Source organism: Pteronotus mesoamericanus, unplaced genomic scaffold, assembly GCF_021234165.1.
Source record: "Pteronotus mesoamericanus isolate MK-2021 breed Mesoamerican mustached bat unplaced genomic scaffold, CSHL_Meso_final contig_20, whole genome shotgun sequence".
NCBI classification, from domain to species: Eukaryota; Metazoa; Chordata; class Mammalia; order Chiroptera; family Mormoopidae; genus Pteronotus; species Pteronotus mesoamericanus.
Genome location: NW_026555085.1, coordinates 94951088 through 94970704, shown reverse-complemented (window position 1 = coordinate 94970704; position 19617 = coordinate 94951088). Strand labels below are relative to the sequence as shown.

Here is a 19617-nt window from a genome sequence, read left to right as displayed (position 1 = left end):
TATGGTGACTATTGCCCTTACACTGCTTAGAGGACAATCATGTTTTGTTTGCCCCTGAATCCTTGGTTTTGTCTTAACTTTCTATAATTTTATATTATTGTAGGAAAAAATGGGAACAAAGAAGGGTCAGGAACGCCCAGGATGGGGAAAAGGCCACAGAACATATTTTACTACAGATTAAGGGTTGGGCAAATGGAAGAACATTTCCCTGCACCTGACTTTTAAGAGGCGCTTTCTGTGCCCTATGGGCCAGTGAGATGCGTTTCTCGGTGGAAGACACTGGCATAAACCCTTTAGTTTTTAGGTATGTGATGTGAACTTCACTGGCACCGAAAAGTAGTTCTGGATGAGAAATGCAATTTGTTCCGAAGGATATGACAGCTCTCCAATAGTGGGAAGATTTCACAACCGACCAGATATTTCTCTCTGTGTGTTACTTTTTTTCCTTGTCATGTTTACAAAGCTCTGGTTGCAGTCACAATTTTCCAGGAAATTGGTGTCAGGTAACAACCCTGACATGAACAGTTAGTAACCTCCAGAGAGCAGAGTTTTATCTGGCGCCGAAAACTTGCTGCTTGATTTTTCTAAATACATATAGATTTTCAGTTCAAAGACAAAACAGAAGACTCCAGAGTGAGAAAATGTTACCTTTTAGTTCATACTCTTTTAATCACATGGTCCCCACACAATACATGTTCTCAAATGTAAGCAGTGGAGAATAATGTAAACTCTGCAGAAACCAAAAATAAATTAGTTTCTTTCAAACTTGGTGGAGGTCCTTTGACTGAATACTATGCTCGGCTGCAAACAGAATTCGTCCTGAAGGAAGAAATCTTTGGCCTCTTCCACCATTTCTCCAGCGTTGTGTAACGAGTATATTTCAAATTCACTTTCTTCTCCAACTGAGGCCAAAAGGCAAGGAGTCGTTTGAGTTTCAGGAGCCTGAAAAACAGAAAAAAGTATTTCAGTGGTTTAAGGACAGCTTTTCCCCCTGGTGTTAACGTGTTAATGTTTGAGAGCTCTGAAGTTGGAGACCAAAAGAAAATTCAAGGGAAGATTGTGATTCTATTCACAGGACAAGGCTGAGACCGTTGTTTGCAATGATTTTACTATGAGCAGTGGAGAATCCGATTCCTTACCACTGTGACCAAATCCTAAAAGATTTACTTGGGGACAGTGGCAAAAATGCCACGACTTCTAAACTTGGGATCCACAGTCTCCAGGATCCTGTCAAGGGAGCAGGTTCAGGGTTTTAGATTAGAAATCCTGTCGCCTTTTATTTCAGTCTTTTACACTAGGCACAGGACACAGGCTCTGAAAAACACATTTAGGATAAGAATGGCAGTGAGTAGACTGAGTGAGAACTTCTGCATTCTCTCAAAGGATATTATGATTTTCTGCCACTGTTGAATCCTGCCGTCTTTTACAAAGGGAAGTGATCACACTATACTGAAAAAAGACCAAACAAAACACCCAAGTTCCAGGAAAAAAAAATATGTTCACCACTCCAGAAGAAATGTCAATGCAAGTATTTATCTACTGGGCCAAGAGTTCAAACCCGGCTGGGATACAGCAAATCGGCCTACCACAGATGAGGGAGGGGCCAGGGGCCAGAAGAGGGGCTTGATTAATTTCAGAACACAAGCCCGTGATGGAGACAGAAGACTAGGAACTGCAGATACTACCCTAATATCTGATTCCAGTCAGGGGCATAACACACATGAACAGAAAGAGGATATTGTAGGTGTTAGCGGGGGAGCTGTGTCTGGTGCAGACCTCCTCCCTCTGCTCAGGGCCAAGGCCAGCCTTACCTTGGTCAGGCTCAGGGACTCTTGGGGAGTAGAGGGAGACGGTGGGGGCCTGAGGGAGAGGAGGGGTGCTCCAGGGACAGAGATGACCTGAGGCACAAGGATGGAACAAGGCCAATTTCAGAGGTGGGCGGGCGGGGGGGGTGGTGGTGTGTGTGTGTGTGTGTGTGTGTGTGTGCGTGCGCGTGTGTGCACCTATAACCTCCATAGCCCATGCTGTTGTGTCTAAAGGGGCTCAGCATCTATGGTTTCACATTTTAAGAAGACTCAAAGGGTTGTGCAGAAGTATATAGTCTGATTATATATTTTAAAAAAATCGGAGAAGTAATAGCCAAGGTGAGAATGTGAAAATGAATCAGTATATTGTTTATTCAGTGGAAGAAAAACATTTTAAGAAGTTTAATTAGTAGGTAAATATTTTGGAAGGTGGAATATATAAAACACTTTATCTTGGTATGGGGATGATAAGAAACCTACATGTGCCCAGACACACAGAAGGGGAAGAGGCAAAGTGACTGATCAGAGAGGCAGAGATTGGAGGGACGTGGCCACAGGCCAAGAAATTCTGGTGGCCACCAGGAGCTGGAGGAGGCGAGGGGTGGATTTTAGAGTAGGAGGGAGTGGGGCCTCATCCCTACCTGATTTCAGGCTACTAATTCTGACTCCAGACTTGTAGCCTCTAAAAGTGTGAAAGAATAAATGTTTGGTGTTTTGAGCCACCCAGTAATTTGTTACAGAGGATATATATGCCATTAGGGGATGGGAGAGTTAGCTCTCTCCTCTTCGTTAAACAAAGAAAAATTCATTCTATTACCCTTATAGTATTAGTAATAACGCTTGACTCTTGTCTTCCCTTTGCTAAGGATAATAATTTATTGGTTCTCATTGTTGAATAACAGAGGTTGAAGTTAAATATGCTACCAAAGTGACTTTAAAATAAAAACAAAAAGTTAACCTCAACAGTATTGGTAAAGTTGATGGTGACTGTTTTAAACCTGAAAAGTGAATAATTAAAAATTTTTTTTAATCCCCACTCAAGGACATGCTTATTGATTTTTAGAAGACAGGAGAAGGGCGGGGAGGGGAGAGAGGAACATAGATCAGTTGCCTCTCATATGTGCCCCCACTGGGGACCCACAACCTAGGCATGTGCCCTGACCGGGAATCGAATCCATGACCTTTTGGTTTATGGGAAGATGCTCCAACAAACTGAGCCACACTGGCCAGGGCAAAAGTGAATAATTTAGAGTCATTTATATCATGAGGTTCATCATGACATTCTTCTGAGATGTGCTTTGAATCAAGGAGAGTTAGTCTATTTCTCTTATTAGTGAAGCTGCATGGTAGGCACTGGGTACACTTTTTCATCAATTTCAATTCAGGTAAAATGTCTTTTGCAGTGGAAAGAATTTCAAGTTCATAGCACTTGGTTAAAACTTTCCCCTTACTTTACAGGTTCTCATTTTTCTTAACCTAGTAGTAGATTTTAACTAATGCCATAAAGGAATGTCTTCTGATGTTTTTGTTGACAATTTCTTCTATTTCTGATGTATAGGTTTACTTACTAGAAAAATTCTAGCCTGAGTTTTCTGAAATATTTATTATTTTCCTGCCCTTATGGGTTTTTTTTTTTTTTAAATAAGACAATTAGTTTCTCCCCAACTCCTAAAAAAGTGTCCAGAAAAACTATCTTTAAAAGGAAATTAGTAATGTCGGAACTGCTAAGCTTCAAAACATTCCATTTTAGTTGAGAAAGAGTCACTTATTACTATCTTTTAGATGTCAATGAGATGTTAAAAATGCCACTGCTAGACTGAGTTATTACTATCACTTATTGAAGTCACTTGGGCCTCCAGCCTGTTTTGACTCCTGCCTTGACACGGGGCAGAAGAGGGACATGCTCTCCTGCAAGGGCGGCGTGGCAGTGAACCGAGGTCCCGGGCCTTGGAGCAGCAGGGAACGATTTTTGAGCTGCTCTTTGAAAAGAGAAAGTTTCAAGACCAAAACCACAGAGCCCAGGCGTTCCCCCAAGGAACCCCAAAACCCCATGGCTTGCAACTTGGGGATAAGAGGCCCTGCTCCCAGAAGGGCTGCAGGCAACCACCATACTGTAGATCAATCGATGATTATGAAATATCACTGAAAATTTCTGTTCTAGAGGCAGTTTAGGGAAGAATGAGCTGGTATTATACTAGTTTTCTCATGTGCAATTCAAGAAAAACAACTCTAGGGTAAGTAACCAACATGGGTAGCAGGACCAGAATCAACCTGATTCTGTACTAAACACAACTTTGCATATGAGAACAAAGTAGAGTATCTGAATTCTTCAGGAAATCTGCCAGAGTTTATTGTGTTCATTCGCATCCTGCCAAGGCTCAGAAATACGATGAAGGTTCAGAACGAGAGACCCGCAGCGGTGGAAAGAACCACCCTCCCTCAACCCAGTCATCTTCAGACAAAGGACTGAGCAGTCCAGTTGCAGGATCAGTTTCATTGGGACAAACACCTGATTTTAATTAGTTCTATTTGGTGACATCCAAAAGAATGAATCATGCCCTGACCGTAACAATAGTGAATGCACGACAGGGAAGCCTCGGAAAGAAGGAGCAAGAGCTCAGGGTCTGGGGATTTCCTGGCTTCTCCTGCTCGTACTGAGTCTCACACCATTTCCTAGAGGGTGAGGGAAGCAGGAAGGAGGCGATGCGGAAGGAAAGGAAGCCATCGCCGACTGAGTGCAGTCTTCCACATGGGACATGCCTGTGACGTGTCCCGCTGAGAGTACAGAGCTCTCGGCAGTCTGACCACTATTGTGAGTGAAGCGCCCGACCGGACATTTCCTCTTCTGGTGCCCAAATTTGTCCAAGGGGACTGTCATCCAAGCTTGAACATTTTTATTTTTATATGCATTTTTAATAGCCACAGACCTTTGACCGTTGGTGGACGTGGCCCCTGACGGCCATATGTGAGAGGCCACAGGAAACAGAAAGAATGTTTGCGGAATCATTGTATTGAGGAGTCCCTGAGAAGGAATGTTTGCTTTGTACCGTGGTTTTAATCTTATGACACCGGATCCACTTTCAATTGTTTAAGCAAGGTCAAGTGATGGATATTGAAACACTGCCCACCAAGCCTCGACCAAGATTTGGCAGCTCACAAAGAAGCAAAAAGCCTTGGATAAGTGAGTGGGAAAGTGCCATCCAATGACAGAGTTAAGTAAGAGATAGCCCTCTTATACTTTGACTATAAAGGATTTTGACAAAGTCATAGCTTTTAATACCCAAATAATTATCTTTTGTGGTAAAAAAAAAATCACCTGGTTATCCCCAAATTATGGGTCTGTTCGAATAGCTGGTTATCGTGTTCCAGGAAGGGCTGAAGTCCATTTACCCCATGATGGAAATGAAAAGGCCACCCTCTGGTTTGGAACTTAAAGGATGGGGTGAGACTGAGAGGAAGCAGATCTGGGTTTTGTACTTATTAGCTGTGCAACTTGAGCATGTCATCGACCTCTCTAGGCCGAAGTGTTCACAGCTCTGAAATGAACATCCTACGCACCTCTCTGGGCGGAGGCCGGCATGACACGCGACAGGGGCAGCAAAGTGACGAGAGGCGGGCTGAGCCATGGAAGACCGCTCTGGAGCCCCTGGATCGGGCCATCCCTCACCCGCCTCCTCTCAGCGGCCACAGAGCAAGGACCCAACCTTGTGGGATGGCACCTGCCTCCCAGCAGTGCCGTGAGCACCGTGCGAGGTGCGGAGCGCAGTGCCTGGTGCATTGGAGGTCTCCGCCGCAGGCCAGGTCCCTCACTCCCAGCCCCGCTCAGTGTTTAAGTAGAATCCAGCGGAAGACTGGTTGGGAAACATGAACGTAAGGACTTATGTGTACATGACAGTAAAGCTAAGGATGAGACCCTTGGCATTCCCCGAGTCTGAAATGCAATAATTAAGGTATAATTGGGTTTATATGACCAACTTGGAAAGAAAATGAAAACGGACCAAATGGCTGAAAAACTAACTACTACCCAAGTGAGAGAGGAAAGGAGTAGACACACTTGTTCTGGAGAAAATGACGAATGGCAGAAATGGAGCATAATGGGTCCTTGACATGATCAGGAAGATTAGTCAGGACAGGGGTCAATTTTCAGTTTCAGGGAATTGATATTGTTAGATTCCCAAGATGTTGGGAAAGGCACGGTATTCTCTCTCACATGCAAACACACACACAATCTTACCAAACAAGCCAAATAACACTGCTATCGAAGCTCAAGTATATAGGCCCTTTTGTTAAAAAAAAGAAAAAGTCTCTTTTAGTTCATTTTTCTGGAGTTTTTTTTCCCCAGAAATGACAGAGATGAAATGTGGTTGTGGTTAAAACTAAATACAGCTTCTATTCCTCAGCCAAAACAAAACAAAACAAAACAAAACAAAACAAAAAAACAACAAACCATACAGGCAACATGAAACATGAAACACCAAACACAGCGTGAACCAAACAATGCCATACCTGTGTTAATGTAGTTTTACATACGGGGTCCCTTACCTTTCTCATCATGGCCCAGGTCTTTGGTGTTTTAGGAACAAATATTTACGAAACAAAAAAAATCTCCCCACGTTGACTACTGGTGGTGAAACAAGTAAAAGCGAGGACCCTGTGTGCCTGGCTTAGGGCCATGACTCCCGACAACGGGCAAGGAGGGCCTTCAGGTCAGACACACTCATCTGGAAGGGGTAGGACATGCTGGCGAGAGGGAGGGTGCAGGGCTAAGGAACGGAACAGGCGCGAGTGGGGAGAAGGAACTGGGGGTGCTTTGGGGGAAGGGATGTGTCTTGAGAATATGGTGAGGACATGTTTGATATATGGGATGGGGAAACGCAGCTCTGAGCCTTTGAAACTTCTGATGTGGAGTTTTCCAGGGAGGGGGGCTGGGAGGGTGGTCATTTTTCTTCATGATGGGAAGTGAGGAAAGAAACGAGCAGGCGTGGCTGCTGGACTGAGGGGTAGACGTGGGTGAGACGCAGGGGCCCCAGCTGCGGGCAGCCGTGCCAGCTCCACGTGAAGCCCAGTCTTCTGAAATTGCGGACAGTGAGCCATCAAGGGGTCTGATGTCTGCTGCTCTGTCCTGTCTGTGCTCCCAGGGCCCTCCGAATGAAATGTCCCATCTTTATGCATCTTTCCAGTAGCATGAAAGCGTAATCCACCCACTGCGCTAAAGTCGAATGAACGTTACGGGTCGAATGGCGTCCCGCAAAAGATATACTGAAGTCTTGACCCCTATTACCTCTGACAGTGACCTTACGTGGAAACAGGGTCTTTGCAGATGTAATTAAGATAAGGTCAATACGGGGGATGCCTAATTCAACATGGCTGGTGTCCTTGTAAGACGAGAACGATGTGTGCAGACAGACGCACAGGGACGGGGCTCTTTGGCCGTGGAGGCAGAGACAGAGCAATGCAGCTGTAAACTGAGGAAGGTCAGGGACTGAGGGCAAACACCAGACGCTGGGCAGGAGCCATGGGAAGACCGTACCAGGGTCCCAGAGGGTGCAGGGCCCAGCTGAGCCCTTGACTTGGGACTTCTGGCCTCCGGCATTAGGGGAGGATAAATTTCTGTTGTTTTAAGCCACGCAGCAGTGATATTTTTACAGCAGCCCTAGAAAACAAATACACCAAGAGTCTTCTAGCACATGATTCTAACTCCGTAAACAAAAACTATGTGGTATGTTTAACCCTTTAAAATAACTAGCAGATACTAGTTTTAGTTCTGGAAAAAGAATAATGAGTTTACAGGGTTCCGCTGTTATGAAAGGAGATGCCTTAAACAAATCTACAGCCACAGATAATACGATTTGACTTTCGCCAAGAGCTTGTGTCCAGACTGTCTAACCGCAGAGCCACACCCCACAGTGACTCTCAAGTCATAGCCTGGGAACAGGATGGGATTCATAGTAACCAAGTCAGGAAATTACTTTCAGACCATTTTTGTCATCACTATTGGGGTGAGGGGAACTAAAATAGATTTCGAAAAAGAAAGAAAGAAAAAGTGAAAAAGCACAACAGCCTACCTGAATCAGGTCCTGTGAAAGTCTCGTTCGTTTAGAACAAGCCTTTCACTTGCTCTGTTTCCGTATCGAGGTCTATGTCGTAGAAGCAGGGCCGCGTGGGCAGTCCGGGCATGGTGCTCATCTGGCGGAGAAAACACAGGCATTATACGTCCGCAAACGCTGCCACGTGACCACTGTGCTCTAACGACATAATTAACTATACAATCCGGTGCAGCTTTATCTACCTCAAGTTACACATACACGAGCCCTCTCTCTAAATTCACTGTCTCCTAGTTCAACCTTTAAGGAAATTAAAAAAGGCAAATGTCAACTTTTTGAAAATTGAGACCATTTACTCCCCCCACATAGTCCCATAGCCCACTGTAGCCCCAACAGTGATTTCCAAACCCTTTTTTTCTAAATCAAATCTTAATGCAGGGGTAAGCCCGTCCGGCCGACCGGGCCAGCGGGTGTGAGTGGACGATGGCCTCCTCCTTACCCACAGCTACGGCGCCCGAGACCCATTTTTGTAAAACTCTTGGAGCACAGCTCACAAATTCCCGTGTCCCGGGGAGCGATGGCTCTGGCCCACCTTAGTAACAAGAACTGATGTTTACCGAGAGCTACTCTGGGCACGGCGCTGTGCTGAGTTCCTTACTTATTTTGTCCTCCCAACAACATATGAGATAGAGACCTTTATTATGCACTGTGTAACACAGGAGGAAACAGAAGTTTAAAGACGTTAAGTCACTTGCCTGAAGCCACACAGGTAATAAGCAGCAAATCTGGAAATCTGACTCCATGCCTGCGGTCTCAGATGACTCATTTAGTGACCACAGTTGGGGCCCTTTATGACCCCTTCATGGGTAACTTCAGTCCCCCCACCCTAAGACGTGAGTATGAATTTTAGCCCCGCTTCATTGATGAGGACAATGGACATTTAGGCACAAAGGCGTGCGCTCAAGGACATAGCTAGTTAGTGGTGCAAACAGGATTCAACGGGGCCCATGGCCCTCACTGCTTTGCTGCACTGTGACCACCTGCACCAGAAACGCTGGGTGTGCCAGGAAGAGTCTTGATTTCCCCCTTTACGCCAAGACACTGGTCTAGGATCTAGATGCTGAGGCTCCTGGATGACCCCTTCGTTATCGCCTTGCGTACTGGCCGCTGTGCTTTCACACGCACTTTTCATACAAAGGGCGCTCGGAAAGCACTGCATCCCCTCCTTCCGAGGAAAGACACCTGGGGTTCTGCGCAGCGCGGCTCTTTGGAGGGTGAGGGCCGTTGGTCAAGCGTCTGCCTGCCGGGCCAGAGCGCTGGCAGGGGAAGCTGCACCACACCTGCACTCCGTGGCCTCCAGGGTCTGCCCGCTCCCTCCCACCTCACCAAAGGTGTGCAGCCAAAACGGAAGCAGGAGAGGCCTCCGTCTCCCACTCCCCACTTCCTTTCTGCAGGGGCTCTGGGTTTCTCTCTCCGCCACCCGCTCCTGCCCTTGTGACGTTGACCGATTCTTGCTACTCAGACTGGGATCTGTGGGCCAGTAGCGATGGCATCCCTGGGAGCTGTGGGAAATTCGAACCTCAGAGCCCGACCAGGCCTGCCGCATCGGAGCCTGCGATTTTGGCAAGTCCGCCTGTGAGCTGTGTGCTCCTTCCAGTATGAGAACAGGCTCAGTCAACCGGGGCCCGGATGCCCCGGACCCCCACCCCTGCCCACGCCCATTCCCATCAGCACCGGGAGAGGAGGGTCGACGGCGGAGGGGTCTTGTGCACGTGCAGGCCCCAGTGACCACCTGGGCCAGGCAGCCTAAGCAAGGACAGCAATGGGGCCTGCTCTCCACGTGCCGGACGCATAAAACATTGTGATATATGGCGGCTAGCTCCTGTCTTGCTAACTGCACGGGACTGTTCTTTAGATATATTACGAGCTAAAAAGGCTTCTGGGACCTGCCTGGAATATAGGCACCATCTATAACACAGCTTTGGGAAAATGTGCTTTGGGTTTCAAGCAACTCACTCCAAATAAAGTTGCAGTGCACAACCTGCTTGTAGGTGGGGACTTGCTGTATTTTAAAATTGCAGGTGTGCAATGGCTACTTATCCTCCTGAAGCTTCTGTTCCCAGCAGGGGAGACATTTTTCCCTGCTTGCCCAGATGCTGCACACATCTGGGGAGATCCTGGAGAGAAACCTGGGCTTACTGCTTTGGCACGAGGACACCAAACACAAGGGACACTGCGTTGGGGCTGTTCATAGCTTCTTCCCCATTGACTGGGTACAACCCACACCCAGGTACTCTACAGCAATCTTCCTGTCTGACTGCATCCTGCTGTGGGCCTTTTAAGATGCCTCTATAATCTGTGTGGGGCTAACAGATTTGGAAAAAGGAACGAGCATTTTACAGTTTAAGAGAAAGAAAGGGATGATTACGTTCAGCTACCACCCCAGCGCATAAATCAACTCGTCAGAGCGTTACCCAGATTTTATGGCTGCTGTTTTCTGAGACTGCAACTCCAAGGAGGGATTCAGTCTGAGGCAGGTTCGGTCTAAATCCACGTGAGGTGAGAAAACCCAGGAAGAACCCCAAAGGTAGTGTATTTGGGCTCCTCTGAAGAAAGCTACGGTGGAAGCTTCTACTGTGGAGAATACAGCCGCATCGTCTGCTTTGTTTACACACTGTTTTTGTAGACACGGAAATGATCTTTCACCTGATGCAAGACCAAGAGGGACAAAGGTGGGGGTGACCAGTGTGGCTCCTGAAGTTGACTTACTGGCCGCAGTGGCTCAGAGCCTGCATCATCTGGGCACCCCGATTCTGTCCCAGAAATGGGAGCTAAAAATAGCCAAAACATTAAATGCCCGGAAGTCTGAAATGTCTTTCCTCTATTTTCAACTTACGGGGGAAAATGAGGCTAATCAGAAGATTCCCATGTTCCTTTCCAAGGACACAATCACCACTTCCCAGAATCAGGACAGCTTACTTGGGATCAGTGACATCAGACAAGAAAGCCCAGAGTCTGCAGAGCTGAGGGACTCCCTGCCCTGTGGACAGAGTCACCTGCAGTAGGTCTGCTCTTAAAATAAAACACATAGAACTGCTGAGCGCACACAATATGGAATTATGTTAACAAGACCAAATACATTTGCATCAAGAGCTGGTGTGGCTCAGTGGACTGAGTGCTGGCTTGCGAACCAAAGGGTAGCTGGTTCGATTCCTAGTCAGGACACATGGCTGGGTCACAGGCCAGGCCCCCAGCAGGGGGCATGCGGGAGGCAACCACACATTGATGTTTTTCTCCCTCCTTTCCCTTCTCTAAAGATAAATAAATAAAATCTTTTTAAAAAACTGGTATCAAAGGATTGTAGCCTCCAGACGAGAGTCAGGGCAGCACTATAAGAAAGAAGAATTTGGATAGCCCTCAGGAGTTGACCTCTAGCCCACGCCTGGGGTCAGTGGTGATCTATGTCGACTTTATTTGTGCGCCCTCTGAGGCAGCCTTCTGCTTAAAATAACGAGGGAGCCACTAAATTGTCCTGGCCTGTCACGCTGCATTAATGGATTCTTTTATAAAGGCTGAAAAACATGGGCTCTTGCCCTTTGTGACCCTCGTTTTAAGTGCAATGAATCTTCCAAATCTTTACTGATTTCAAGTTAAGCTTATTTTGTAGAAATGGTGAGTTCTATGAGTAACCTTTAAACATACATTAAAACTAGTAAATGTCTAATCACTATGTTGTACACCTGAAACTAATATGATGTGTCAACTGTAATTGAAATATTAAAAAATTAATAAGAAACTAGTAAAGAGAAAATATTCAGAGACTTAAAAGTAGTCATTAGAAGTGATAGCAGAATATTCTTTGGCATGAGTGGAAAAATTATTAAAAATTATTTCATGTAGAATCATAATTTCTACTTAACCAAAACATTGTTGTAGTTAATTTTGTTGTGTTTGTGAAATTATTTTTTCCTGACTTCCTAAATCTATTTCCTTTTCCTATTGAATAAATCATCTAGTTTTGTTTTGGTTCAGCAGAGAAATAAGCACATTCACTCACATCTATTTTGTTCCTACAGTTAATGGTCGGAGGTGGAATCTCTTTCGTACATTTCTTCCCTCCTCTAGTAGATGAGTGAACACAGCTGATACATATCATCTCATTTCAAAAACTTCAGAACCAACAAGACTGTAATGGTTAATAATGTTATGATATAGCTTAAATAAAAAGATTTTCTTTTTAATAATAACAAAAAATTAAAGATTTTATTACCCATTGCTTCTTGGCCTTCTGGCTAAGATCATGCATACATACAGTGCTTGCAACATTAGACCTTCAATAAACACTTTTTAAAGTAGGTAAGTAGTCCCTGGCCAGGTAGCTCAGTTGGTTGAAGTGTTGTCCCCATAGGCCAAGGTTGCCGGTTTGATCCCTGGTCAGGGCATGCACAAGAACCAACCAATGAATGCATCAGTAAGTGAAACAACAAATCAAAGTTTCTCTCTCTCTCTAAAACAACAACAGAAAGTTACTAAAAATAAAGTAGATGATTAAAGCAGAAGACGTTAGAAAATTGAGAAGGAAGAAGAAAACTGAGGATTGGGTTTTTCTTTATTTCTTCTTTTCCCTTTTCCTTTGGATGTGAGGGACGGAACCCCCAATATTTTAATGGTCACTTAGAGTATTAAACAAGCTACTCTAAGCAGATGCAAGAGGAAAAAATGGCCCAGCATAAACATCAAGTGACTAAGAGAGAAGTATGAAAAAATCATTGTAATGATAACAGATAGTGTGGCCACCATTGGCTTTTCCAACTGCCTGACTTGGTGGAGGCAGACATTCTGGGATCCCTTCCTGGGTGGTTAGGTCACAGCCACCCTCCCAGCTGTGACTGCATTCAAACACTGACCTCTGTCCAGTGGCCAGGAACAGCGGGGTAGCTTGGGGGTGTCAGTGTCCCCTCAGAGCAGTTACTTCTCTTGGGGGCCACTGGGTGCCTGTTACTGTGTGGAAAGACACACTGACGTTTCATTGAACTCAGCCACCTATGTGAAGGGCTCACAGTGGGGGACACGGAGGTGACCAGGACCAGGAAAGGAGACCATTGGGACATTTGGGTCATTTCATAGCTTTTTAGTTTAAAATAAATCTTTTCCAGTCTTTGCTTTTTATATAAAATGAATGAACACAAAAAATTCTTAACTTGTGACTTTCTGAGATGGAAAGTCAGTTCAATTACTGTAAAAATTGCCCTCTTGTGCACACATTTTGTGCCAGTATTGATCAGCTCAGATGATTTTAATTTATTTCCGTGGCCTTGAATGCAAGTGTGGGCAAGTAATTTCTCTTCTTTTGTAAAAGAAACTATGATTTCTTTTAGTGGTAGGAAGCCTGTCCATAACTCACTTTTCTATTAGTTTAAAAAATTTATTGATAAAAAAATTTTCAACATAGAAATAAAAAATAGTAGAGGTAAGAAGTCCCCTGCCCTTCCTACTGCTTCTCAGAGGCAACCCCTGTAAACAATTTCTTGTGCAAATGCCTAGGTAATTATTTTCTATTTCTATAAGCAAGGTGGCTTTACCATTTGTATCTATATAGTTATGGATGGAAATTGGATAATTCCACATGTACAACTGTGAAATGTGATTACTGGGGAGATTAAAATTTAAAATAGGTAAAGGGGCTGCTTTCTCCACAAGGGAACACTGTGGGAGTGGGGAGTCAGCAAGAGCCCTCACCAACACATCCGATATGCGAGGCCAACGCCTGCCTTCTGCAAAGTGAAAGATCAGAGGACGTTCTTTTACGGGGAAAGAGAATTATAAATGTGAAGCAGAAGGGTGTGACTGGCCAGATGCAGACACAAGAAATGATGTTCTGCTGCTTCCTTGTAGTGCTTCAAGCATAAGCTAAGGAATTCAAATATTATAAAGAACTAAGTTTTCAGTTAAAAGGCTTCTATGCACAAGTGCCCTTTCCCTCCAACAATTTTTTCCACTTCATTTGTTCTGATTGTAAAGATGCCATCGCTCAGTCTGCTTTCACTGCGGCTACCAGGAATGCCACATGCGGCCTCACGCAGTCGGACAATGTCCTTCCTGTGCCCGCACCAGGAAGGCCAGAGAGGGCACATTCAGGCCTGGCCGAGTCCTGCAGCTGCGGGGCTTCTCTGCTGCCCTGCGGGTGTGGGCTTTGTCCGTGGGCTTCCTGCTCTGCCCGAACACCCAGCACAACAAAGAATGTTGTCTTTACTGGCTCCTTATTTTTTTAAAAATTCCTTTTATTTACCAACTTCCAAAGTAATAATTTGGTGCCCCGGCAACTCCAATAGTAACATTGTTGGGACCGTGCTAAGCACGCCGCATGCGTTACATCTCATCATGTAATTCCCACAACGCCACAACGTCGGTGTTACTCCAGTTCCACTCTCCCCATTTTGCAAGCTAGAAAGATGAGACATGGAAACTGTAATAACGTGCCCCACATCAGACGGCTAATACGTGGGGAGCTGGAAGTGAAATGCAGACCAGATGACTCCCAAGGCCTGGCCCTAGCCGCTGACCCCGCGGCCTCCCTCACACCCCAGCACTTAGCGCCGCTGCCCCACAGGGAGGAGGGTCGCTCACCGGGCTGCCGGTTGCAAAGAGCTGCGATGAGCCGCCTTTGCGATGGGAATCGACCCACCCTCCCAAGCTACTCCTAGCGCGGCTACAGTATTCATGAACATTTGACTCTGTCAATTTACTTACTTCACAATTTTTGTCTTGCTTTCTTTTAAACTTTACCATTTATTTAAGAATATGTTACCCAGTTTATACTTGGGGTAGTATCTTTCCAAACTGCATCTTAAAAAACTAGCCATAGTTAAGTTAGCAAGAAATAAATAATAGCTTAGAACCATTTAAAAATTTTTCCAAAATGATACACATACAGTAATGCCAAGAGTTTTTCCTTAAAAATATTGGGCTTGCTATTTTTAAAGATCAGCTGTGAGACATGGATTCTTTACTCCCATATTAAAAGTGTAAATATCATTTTTTCACAGAAATAACCTAAGAGCTATATCAGTTTTACTTAAAAATTTCAGGGAAAATATTCCATGACTATGTTTGAAATCTGCTCTGGTAGCTAACTTTAAGGGGTTGGCAAAATCCAGGGCAGTCAGTTCTAAAGTAAAGTCGATCAACCTGGTGGGTTCCCTCTCGCCCACAGGCTTTATTTGCACTCATTGCCACAAAGACACAGAAGGCCACACCTACACGGGCATTGAGGTGTTCACATCCCATCCCTATTTCCATGGGACAGCTATGGAGGTGCTTCCCCGCCGTTCCTCGTTTTGTCACGTAACCAAAGCGGAGCCTGTCACCGGCCCGAGAGACAGGAGAGATAGGAGAGGCTCTTGCCCTCCCTCCACAGGTGCAGAAGAGGCTTGAGGCAGTCGTGTGGCTTCTCCTAGGCCAGCGGGTACCAGGAGTGCAAAGGCTCCAAGTGGTAACTGAGGTAGGGGTAGCAGTATCCCAGTCAAGACTGCCGTGTGTTGAGAAGGGCCCCACCCCTTCCCACTCGTGTGCTCCTAAGTCGCTTCGCTGAGCCTTGCGCCTGCATCTGCAAACAGTCTGAGTATATATACATCTGCAGTATCAGGTCTATTTCAAAATTAAAAGGAGCTAATGTAGTTTAGTATTGAATATACAATAGATACTATTATTTTATTATAGAAGGTACAACCACAGTTATCTATAGGAAGTATGTTTTCGGTTGTTTATGATATAAACAGAAAAAGGAAACTTGAACGCAAATCTAATCTCTCTCTATATGCTGCTTTTATAAGAAAAAAGGGTTCATTATTAGTTTTATGGGATTCCCCCCTAATCTTTCTGGCTTCACAATTTTTTAAAAATAATTTTTCAATTACGGTTGATGTACAATATTGTATTAGTTTCAGGGGTACAACAGAGTGATTAGACATTTGTGTAACTTACAAAGTGATCACCCTGGTAAGTCTGGCACCTGTCTGATACCATATAATTATTATACTGTTATGACTGTATTTCCTATGCTGTACTTTACATCCCTGCCACTGTTTTTATAACTGGCAATTTGCACTTTTTAATTCCTTCCCCCACCCTCCCATAGCTCTGCAGCCACGCTTTCTGTAGTTCCTACCTGTGACAATCAAATTTGAAGCGAAACCCCATAATTAAGACCTAAAGTATCAAACGAATAGGGACCGCTCTGAGGAGATATACTATTTGAAAAGAAACCTCCAGGAGGGTGATGATCAACTAAAAACAGTGATGATTCCCAGCTGAGCTTCAGCCTTTTGGAAACGAGAACTGCTCTCCCTGGGCAGGCCAAAGGAGGCCTGGGCCGGGCAGAGCACAGACGGATCCGCACAGGCGGGTCCTCTGCTGGAACCCCTGGAGTGGCCTGCCAGGAGAACCTCCACGAGCTTCGGCAAAAAAACCAATTTCATAATGTTTACTGTGTGGGAACTCCACTTCAGTAAAGTAATGCTGGTTTCCGAAGAAGCAGCTCATCTGAAAATTCACTGATGATCTCTCATTCCTCTCAGACCTTTTCCGTTCCATTTAGGATCGTTCCTATTGTTATGTCTTCAAGTTCACCTCTTCTGCAGCACCTAACGCGCCGTTAATCCGAGTATTTTTTCATCTTGGACGCTGCCGTTTTCATCTCTAGAATGTCGATTTTACTTTTTTACATCTTTGTCTCTACTCTAGTTTCTTGAACATAGGGATTATGGTCGCAATAACGGTTTTAACGTCCCTATCTCCTAATTCTATCATTGGTATCTTATAAGGGTTAATTTTGATTGGATTTTCTGATTATTATTTTTTTCATTTTCTCTATACATCAAGGGAAATGGATAAGTAATTTATTTTTTATATTTATTTTTTGCATTTATTTTTTTGATTTTAATTTATTTTTTCAAATACATTCGTCTCTGCCTACCCCCCACCACTTTCCCTTGCCCCCTCCCTCCCTCCCTCAGCTCTTCCCCTTTGGTTTTGTCCATGAGTCCTTGCTATATGTTCCTTGACTTTCCCCTTCCCTTCGTTTTCCCTACCCCCCCACCCTTGTCTCTGTTGATTTCCTTTCAGTGTTGCTGGTCTTATTGTCCTTGCATCTTTGTATTGTTGGTTAGGTTCCGCTTATAGGTGAGATCATATGGTATTTGTCTTTCGCCCCCTGGCTTATTTCGCTTAGCATAATGCTCTCCAGTTCCATCCATGCTGTTGCGAAGTTTAGTAGTTCTTTTTTTCTTTCTGCTGCGTAGTATTCCATTGTGTATATGTACCATAACTTTTTGATCCAATCATCTACTGATGGGCATTTAGGTTGCTTCCAACACTTGGCTATTGTAAATTGTGCTGCTATGAACATTGGGGTGCAAAACTCCTCAACCTAATAAGTGAATTTGGCAAAACAGCAGGATACAAAGTCAACATTAGGAAATCAAAGGCATTTTTGTACACCAGCAATGAACTAGAAGAAGAAATCAGAAAAAAAGTACCATTCGATATAGCAAGAAGAAAAATAAAGTACCTAGGCATAAATTTAACCAAAGACGTAAAAGACCTGTATGCAGAAAACTATACAACATTGAAGAAATAAATTAAGGAAGACAAAAATAAATGGAAGCATATACCGTGCTCATGGATTGGAAGAATTAATATTATCAAAATGTCCATACTACCCAAAGCAATTTATAGATTCAACGCAATCCCTATTAAGATACCAATGACATGTTTCACAGAAATAGAACAGACATTTCAAAAATTTATATGGAACCATAAATGACCCCGAATAGCCTCAGCAATTTTGAGAAAGAAACACAAAGTAGGAGGGATCACAATACCGGACATCAAACTCTACTACAAAGCCACTATACTCAGAACAATCTGGTACTGGCACAAGAACAGACCCATAGACCAGTGGAACAGAATAGAAAGCCCAGAAATAAGCCCAGGTCTCTATGGGCATCTAATATTTGACAAAGGGGACAGAAGCATAAAATGGAGCAATAATAGCCTCTTCAACAAATGGTGTTGGGAGAGCTGGACGGCTACATGGATTTTCTGATTATTGATTGTATTTTCCTACTTGTTTGCATGCCTGGTAATTTTGGACGGGCTATCACACATTTATTGTGAACAGTTCTGGATATTTTTGTATTGTTTTAAATGTTTTAATACTTTGTCCTGGGACACCATTTAGTTACTTGGAAACAATGTGATCTTTTTTCAGAGCGAGGACCAGAGCTGTGTTCAGTCTAGGATTACTTTTTCCCTTCCTCCTGAGGTAAGACCCTTCTTAGCCCTCCAACGGGTGCCCCCTGATGTTGAGGTTTCTCACTCTTGTTTTGGAAACCGGCACTTCTTCCTGGCCCTGTGCGGGGCCGTGTGCTGTTCCTCTAATTCTTATGGATGACCCTTTCCTTGGCTTCCGGCTGTTCCTTCCCAGGCACGCACTGACCAGGACACCCTTGAATATGCAGCGAGGACCCCCGGTAGACCTTCGGAGCTCTCTCCGCTCTGCTATCTGCCCTGCAAACTCCAGCTGCTTGGTTGCCCTGAAGTCCCAGCGCCATGTTTCCAGCTCCGGGAGACAGCGGGACTCTGCCCGGCTCCTGCTGCGGCAGCCGCCAGGCGCCTGGGCCTAGGCAGAGGCGGGGGCCCGCGTGGGGCTCACCTCGCTTCCTGTTCTCCAGGGAGCAGCGTCCTTTGCTGCTTGGTGTCCAATGTCCTGAGTGATTTTGTAAAATTACTTTGTCCAGTTTTTTAGTTGCTTCAAATAAAAGGGTGAATCTGGTTACTGCTATTCCCCCTTCAGGATGCAATTTATTTGTAAGAATGTTATATCTCATTGGGTGAGATATTGTCACTTTATAAATATGAATTTTATAGGCTGATGGAGATTTTAAAGGTGACTATTATGCCGCTCACTCTACCTAAAGAATAAGGTTATTGGAAACATGGTATTATTAAATATAATGACAGAACCTGATTTTAAGATAAGTAGTCTAAGAATAAAAAAAAAATATGTTAATAAAGAAGCACCAATGGCACAATTATGAGTTAAAAATTAAAGTTTTCTTAAACCCAGAGCCAAAATTCCATTCACTTATTATAATAACATTGTGAAATAAATGTGTCATTTCTTTTGGGTGTAAAAAATGTTTACAATCCTCAAAGGGGGCATAAGCAATTCTGTACTTATAAAGTCGATTAATATAGAATTTCTAAATAGAGTTGCAGCAACACATAGGAATAAGGTAACACACATTTTATATTTAAGTTTATAAAATGAAAAACAATAATAAAAAAACAGGATCCTTTAGTGACTGTTCAGTTATCTGCTTTTCTCAATCAGAACAAGTCGGTTTTCTCTGAACTTTTTTTCTTGGCAAGTCAGCTCCGCACTGCATTGCTCTGCTACTGACACAAGCAGCAAGAACCATTTGAAGTTCAGGGTGCCTCTGTCAGCCGTCCTCTCAGTGACCTTGGTGAATGAAAGCTTCCCATGATGGCACATTCTCAAATAAGTACGTGGCTCAGGCGTCTGACAAGCGTCTGAGAAATTCTCTAGCATGTTGCAATGGACTGATACCATCAGCCTGTTAGCTGTTTTCCCACAGAGCCCAGGCCAATAAAGCCTGGATTCTTCATACACTTATAGATCAACAATACAAAGTATCGCTATTAGAAGCCCTTGTCCGAGAGCTAACAATTCCAGCAGCATCACC

The 19617-nt window shown here is 44.3% G+C and overlaps 1 protein-coding gene across 1 annotated transcript in view; it reads right to left on the bottom strand.

Annotated features, from left to right (window-relative positions):
- Window positions 1-686: 686 nt before the first annotated feature.
- Window positions 687-19617, bottom strand: part of MTHFD1L (methylenetetrahydrofolate dehydrogenase (NADP+ dependent) 1 like) — a 163137-nt gene continuing 144206 nt past the window's right edge. Inside the window, exons 27-28 of the mRNA XM_054570112.1 lie at window positions 7871-7991; window positions 687-942 (exon numbers count right to left, since the gene is read on the bottom strand). Coding sequence (XP_054426087.1) covers window positions 7902-7991 — 90 coding nt within the window. The 3' untranslated portion in view covers window positions 687-942; window positions 7871-7901. The remainder of the gene's footprint in view (window positions 943-7870; window positions 7992-19617) is intronic.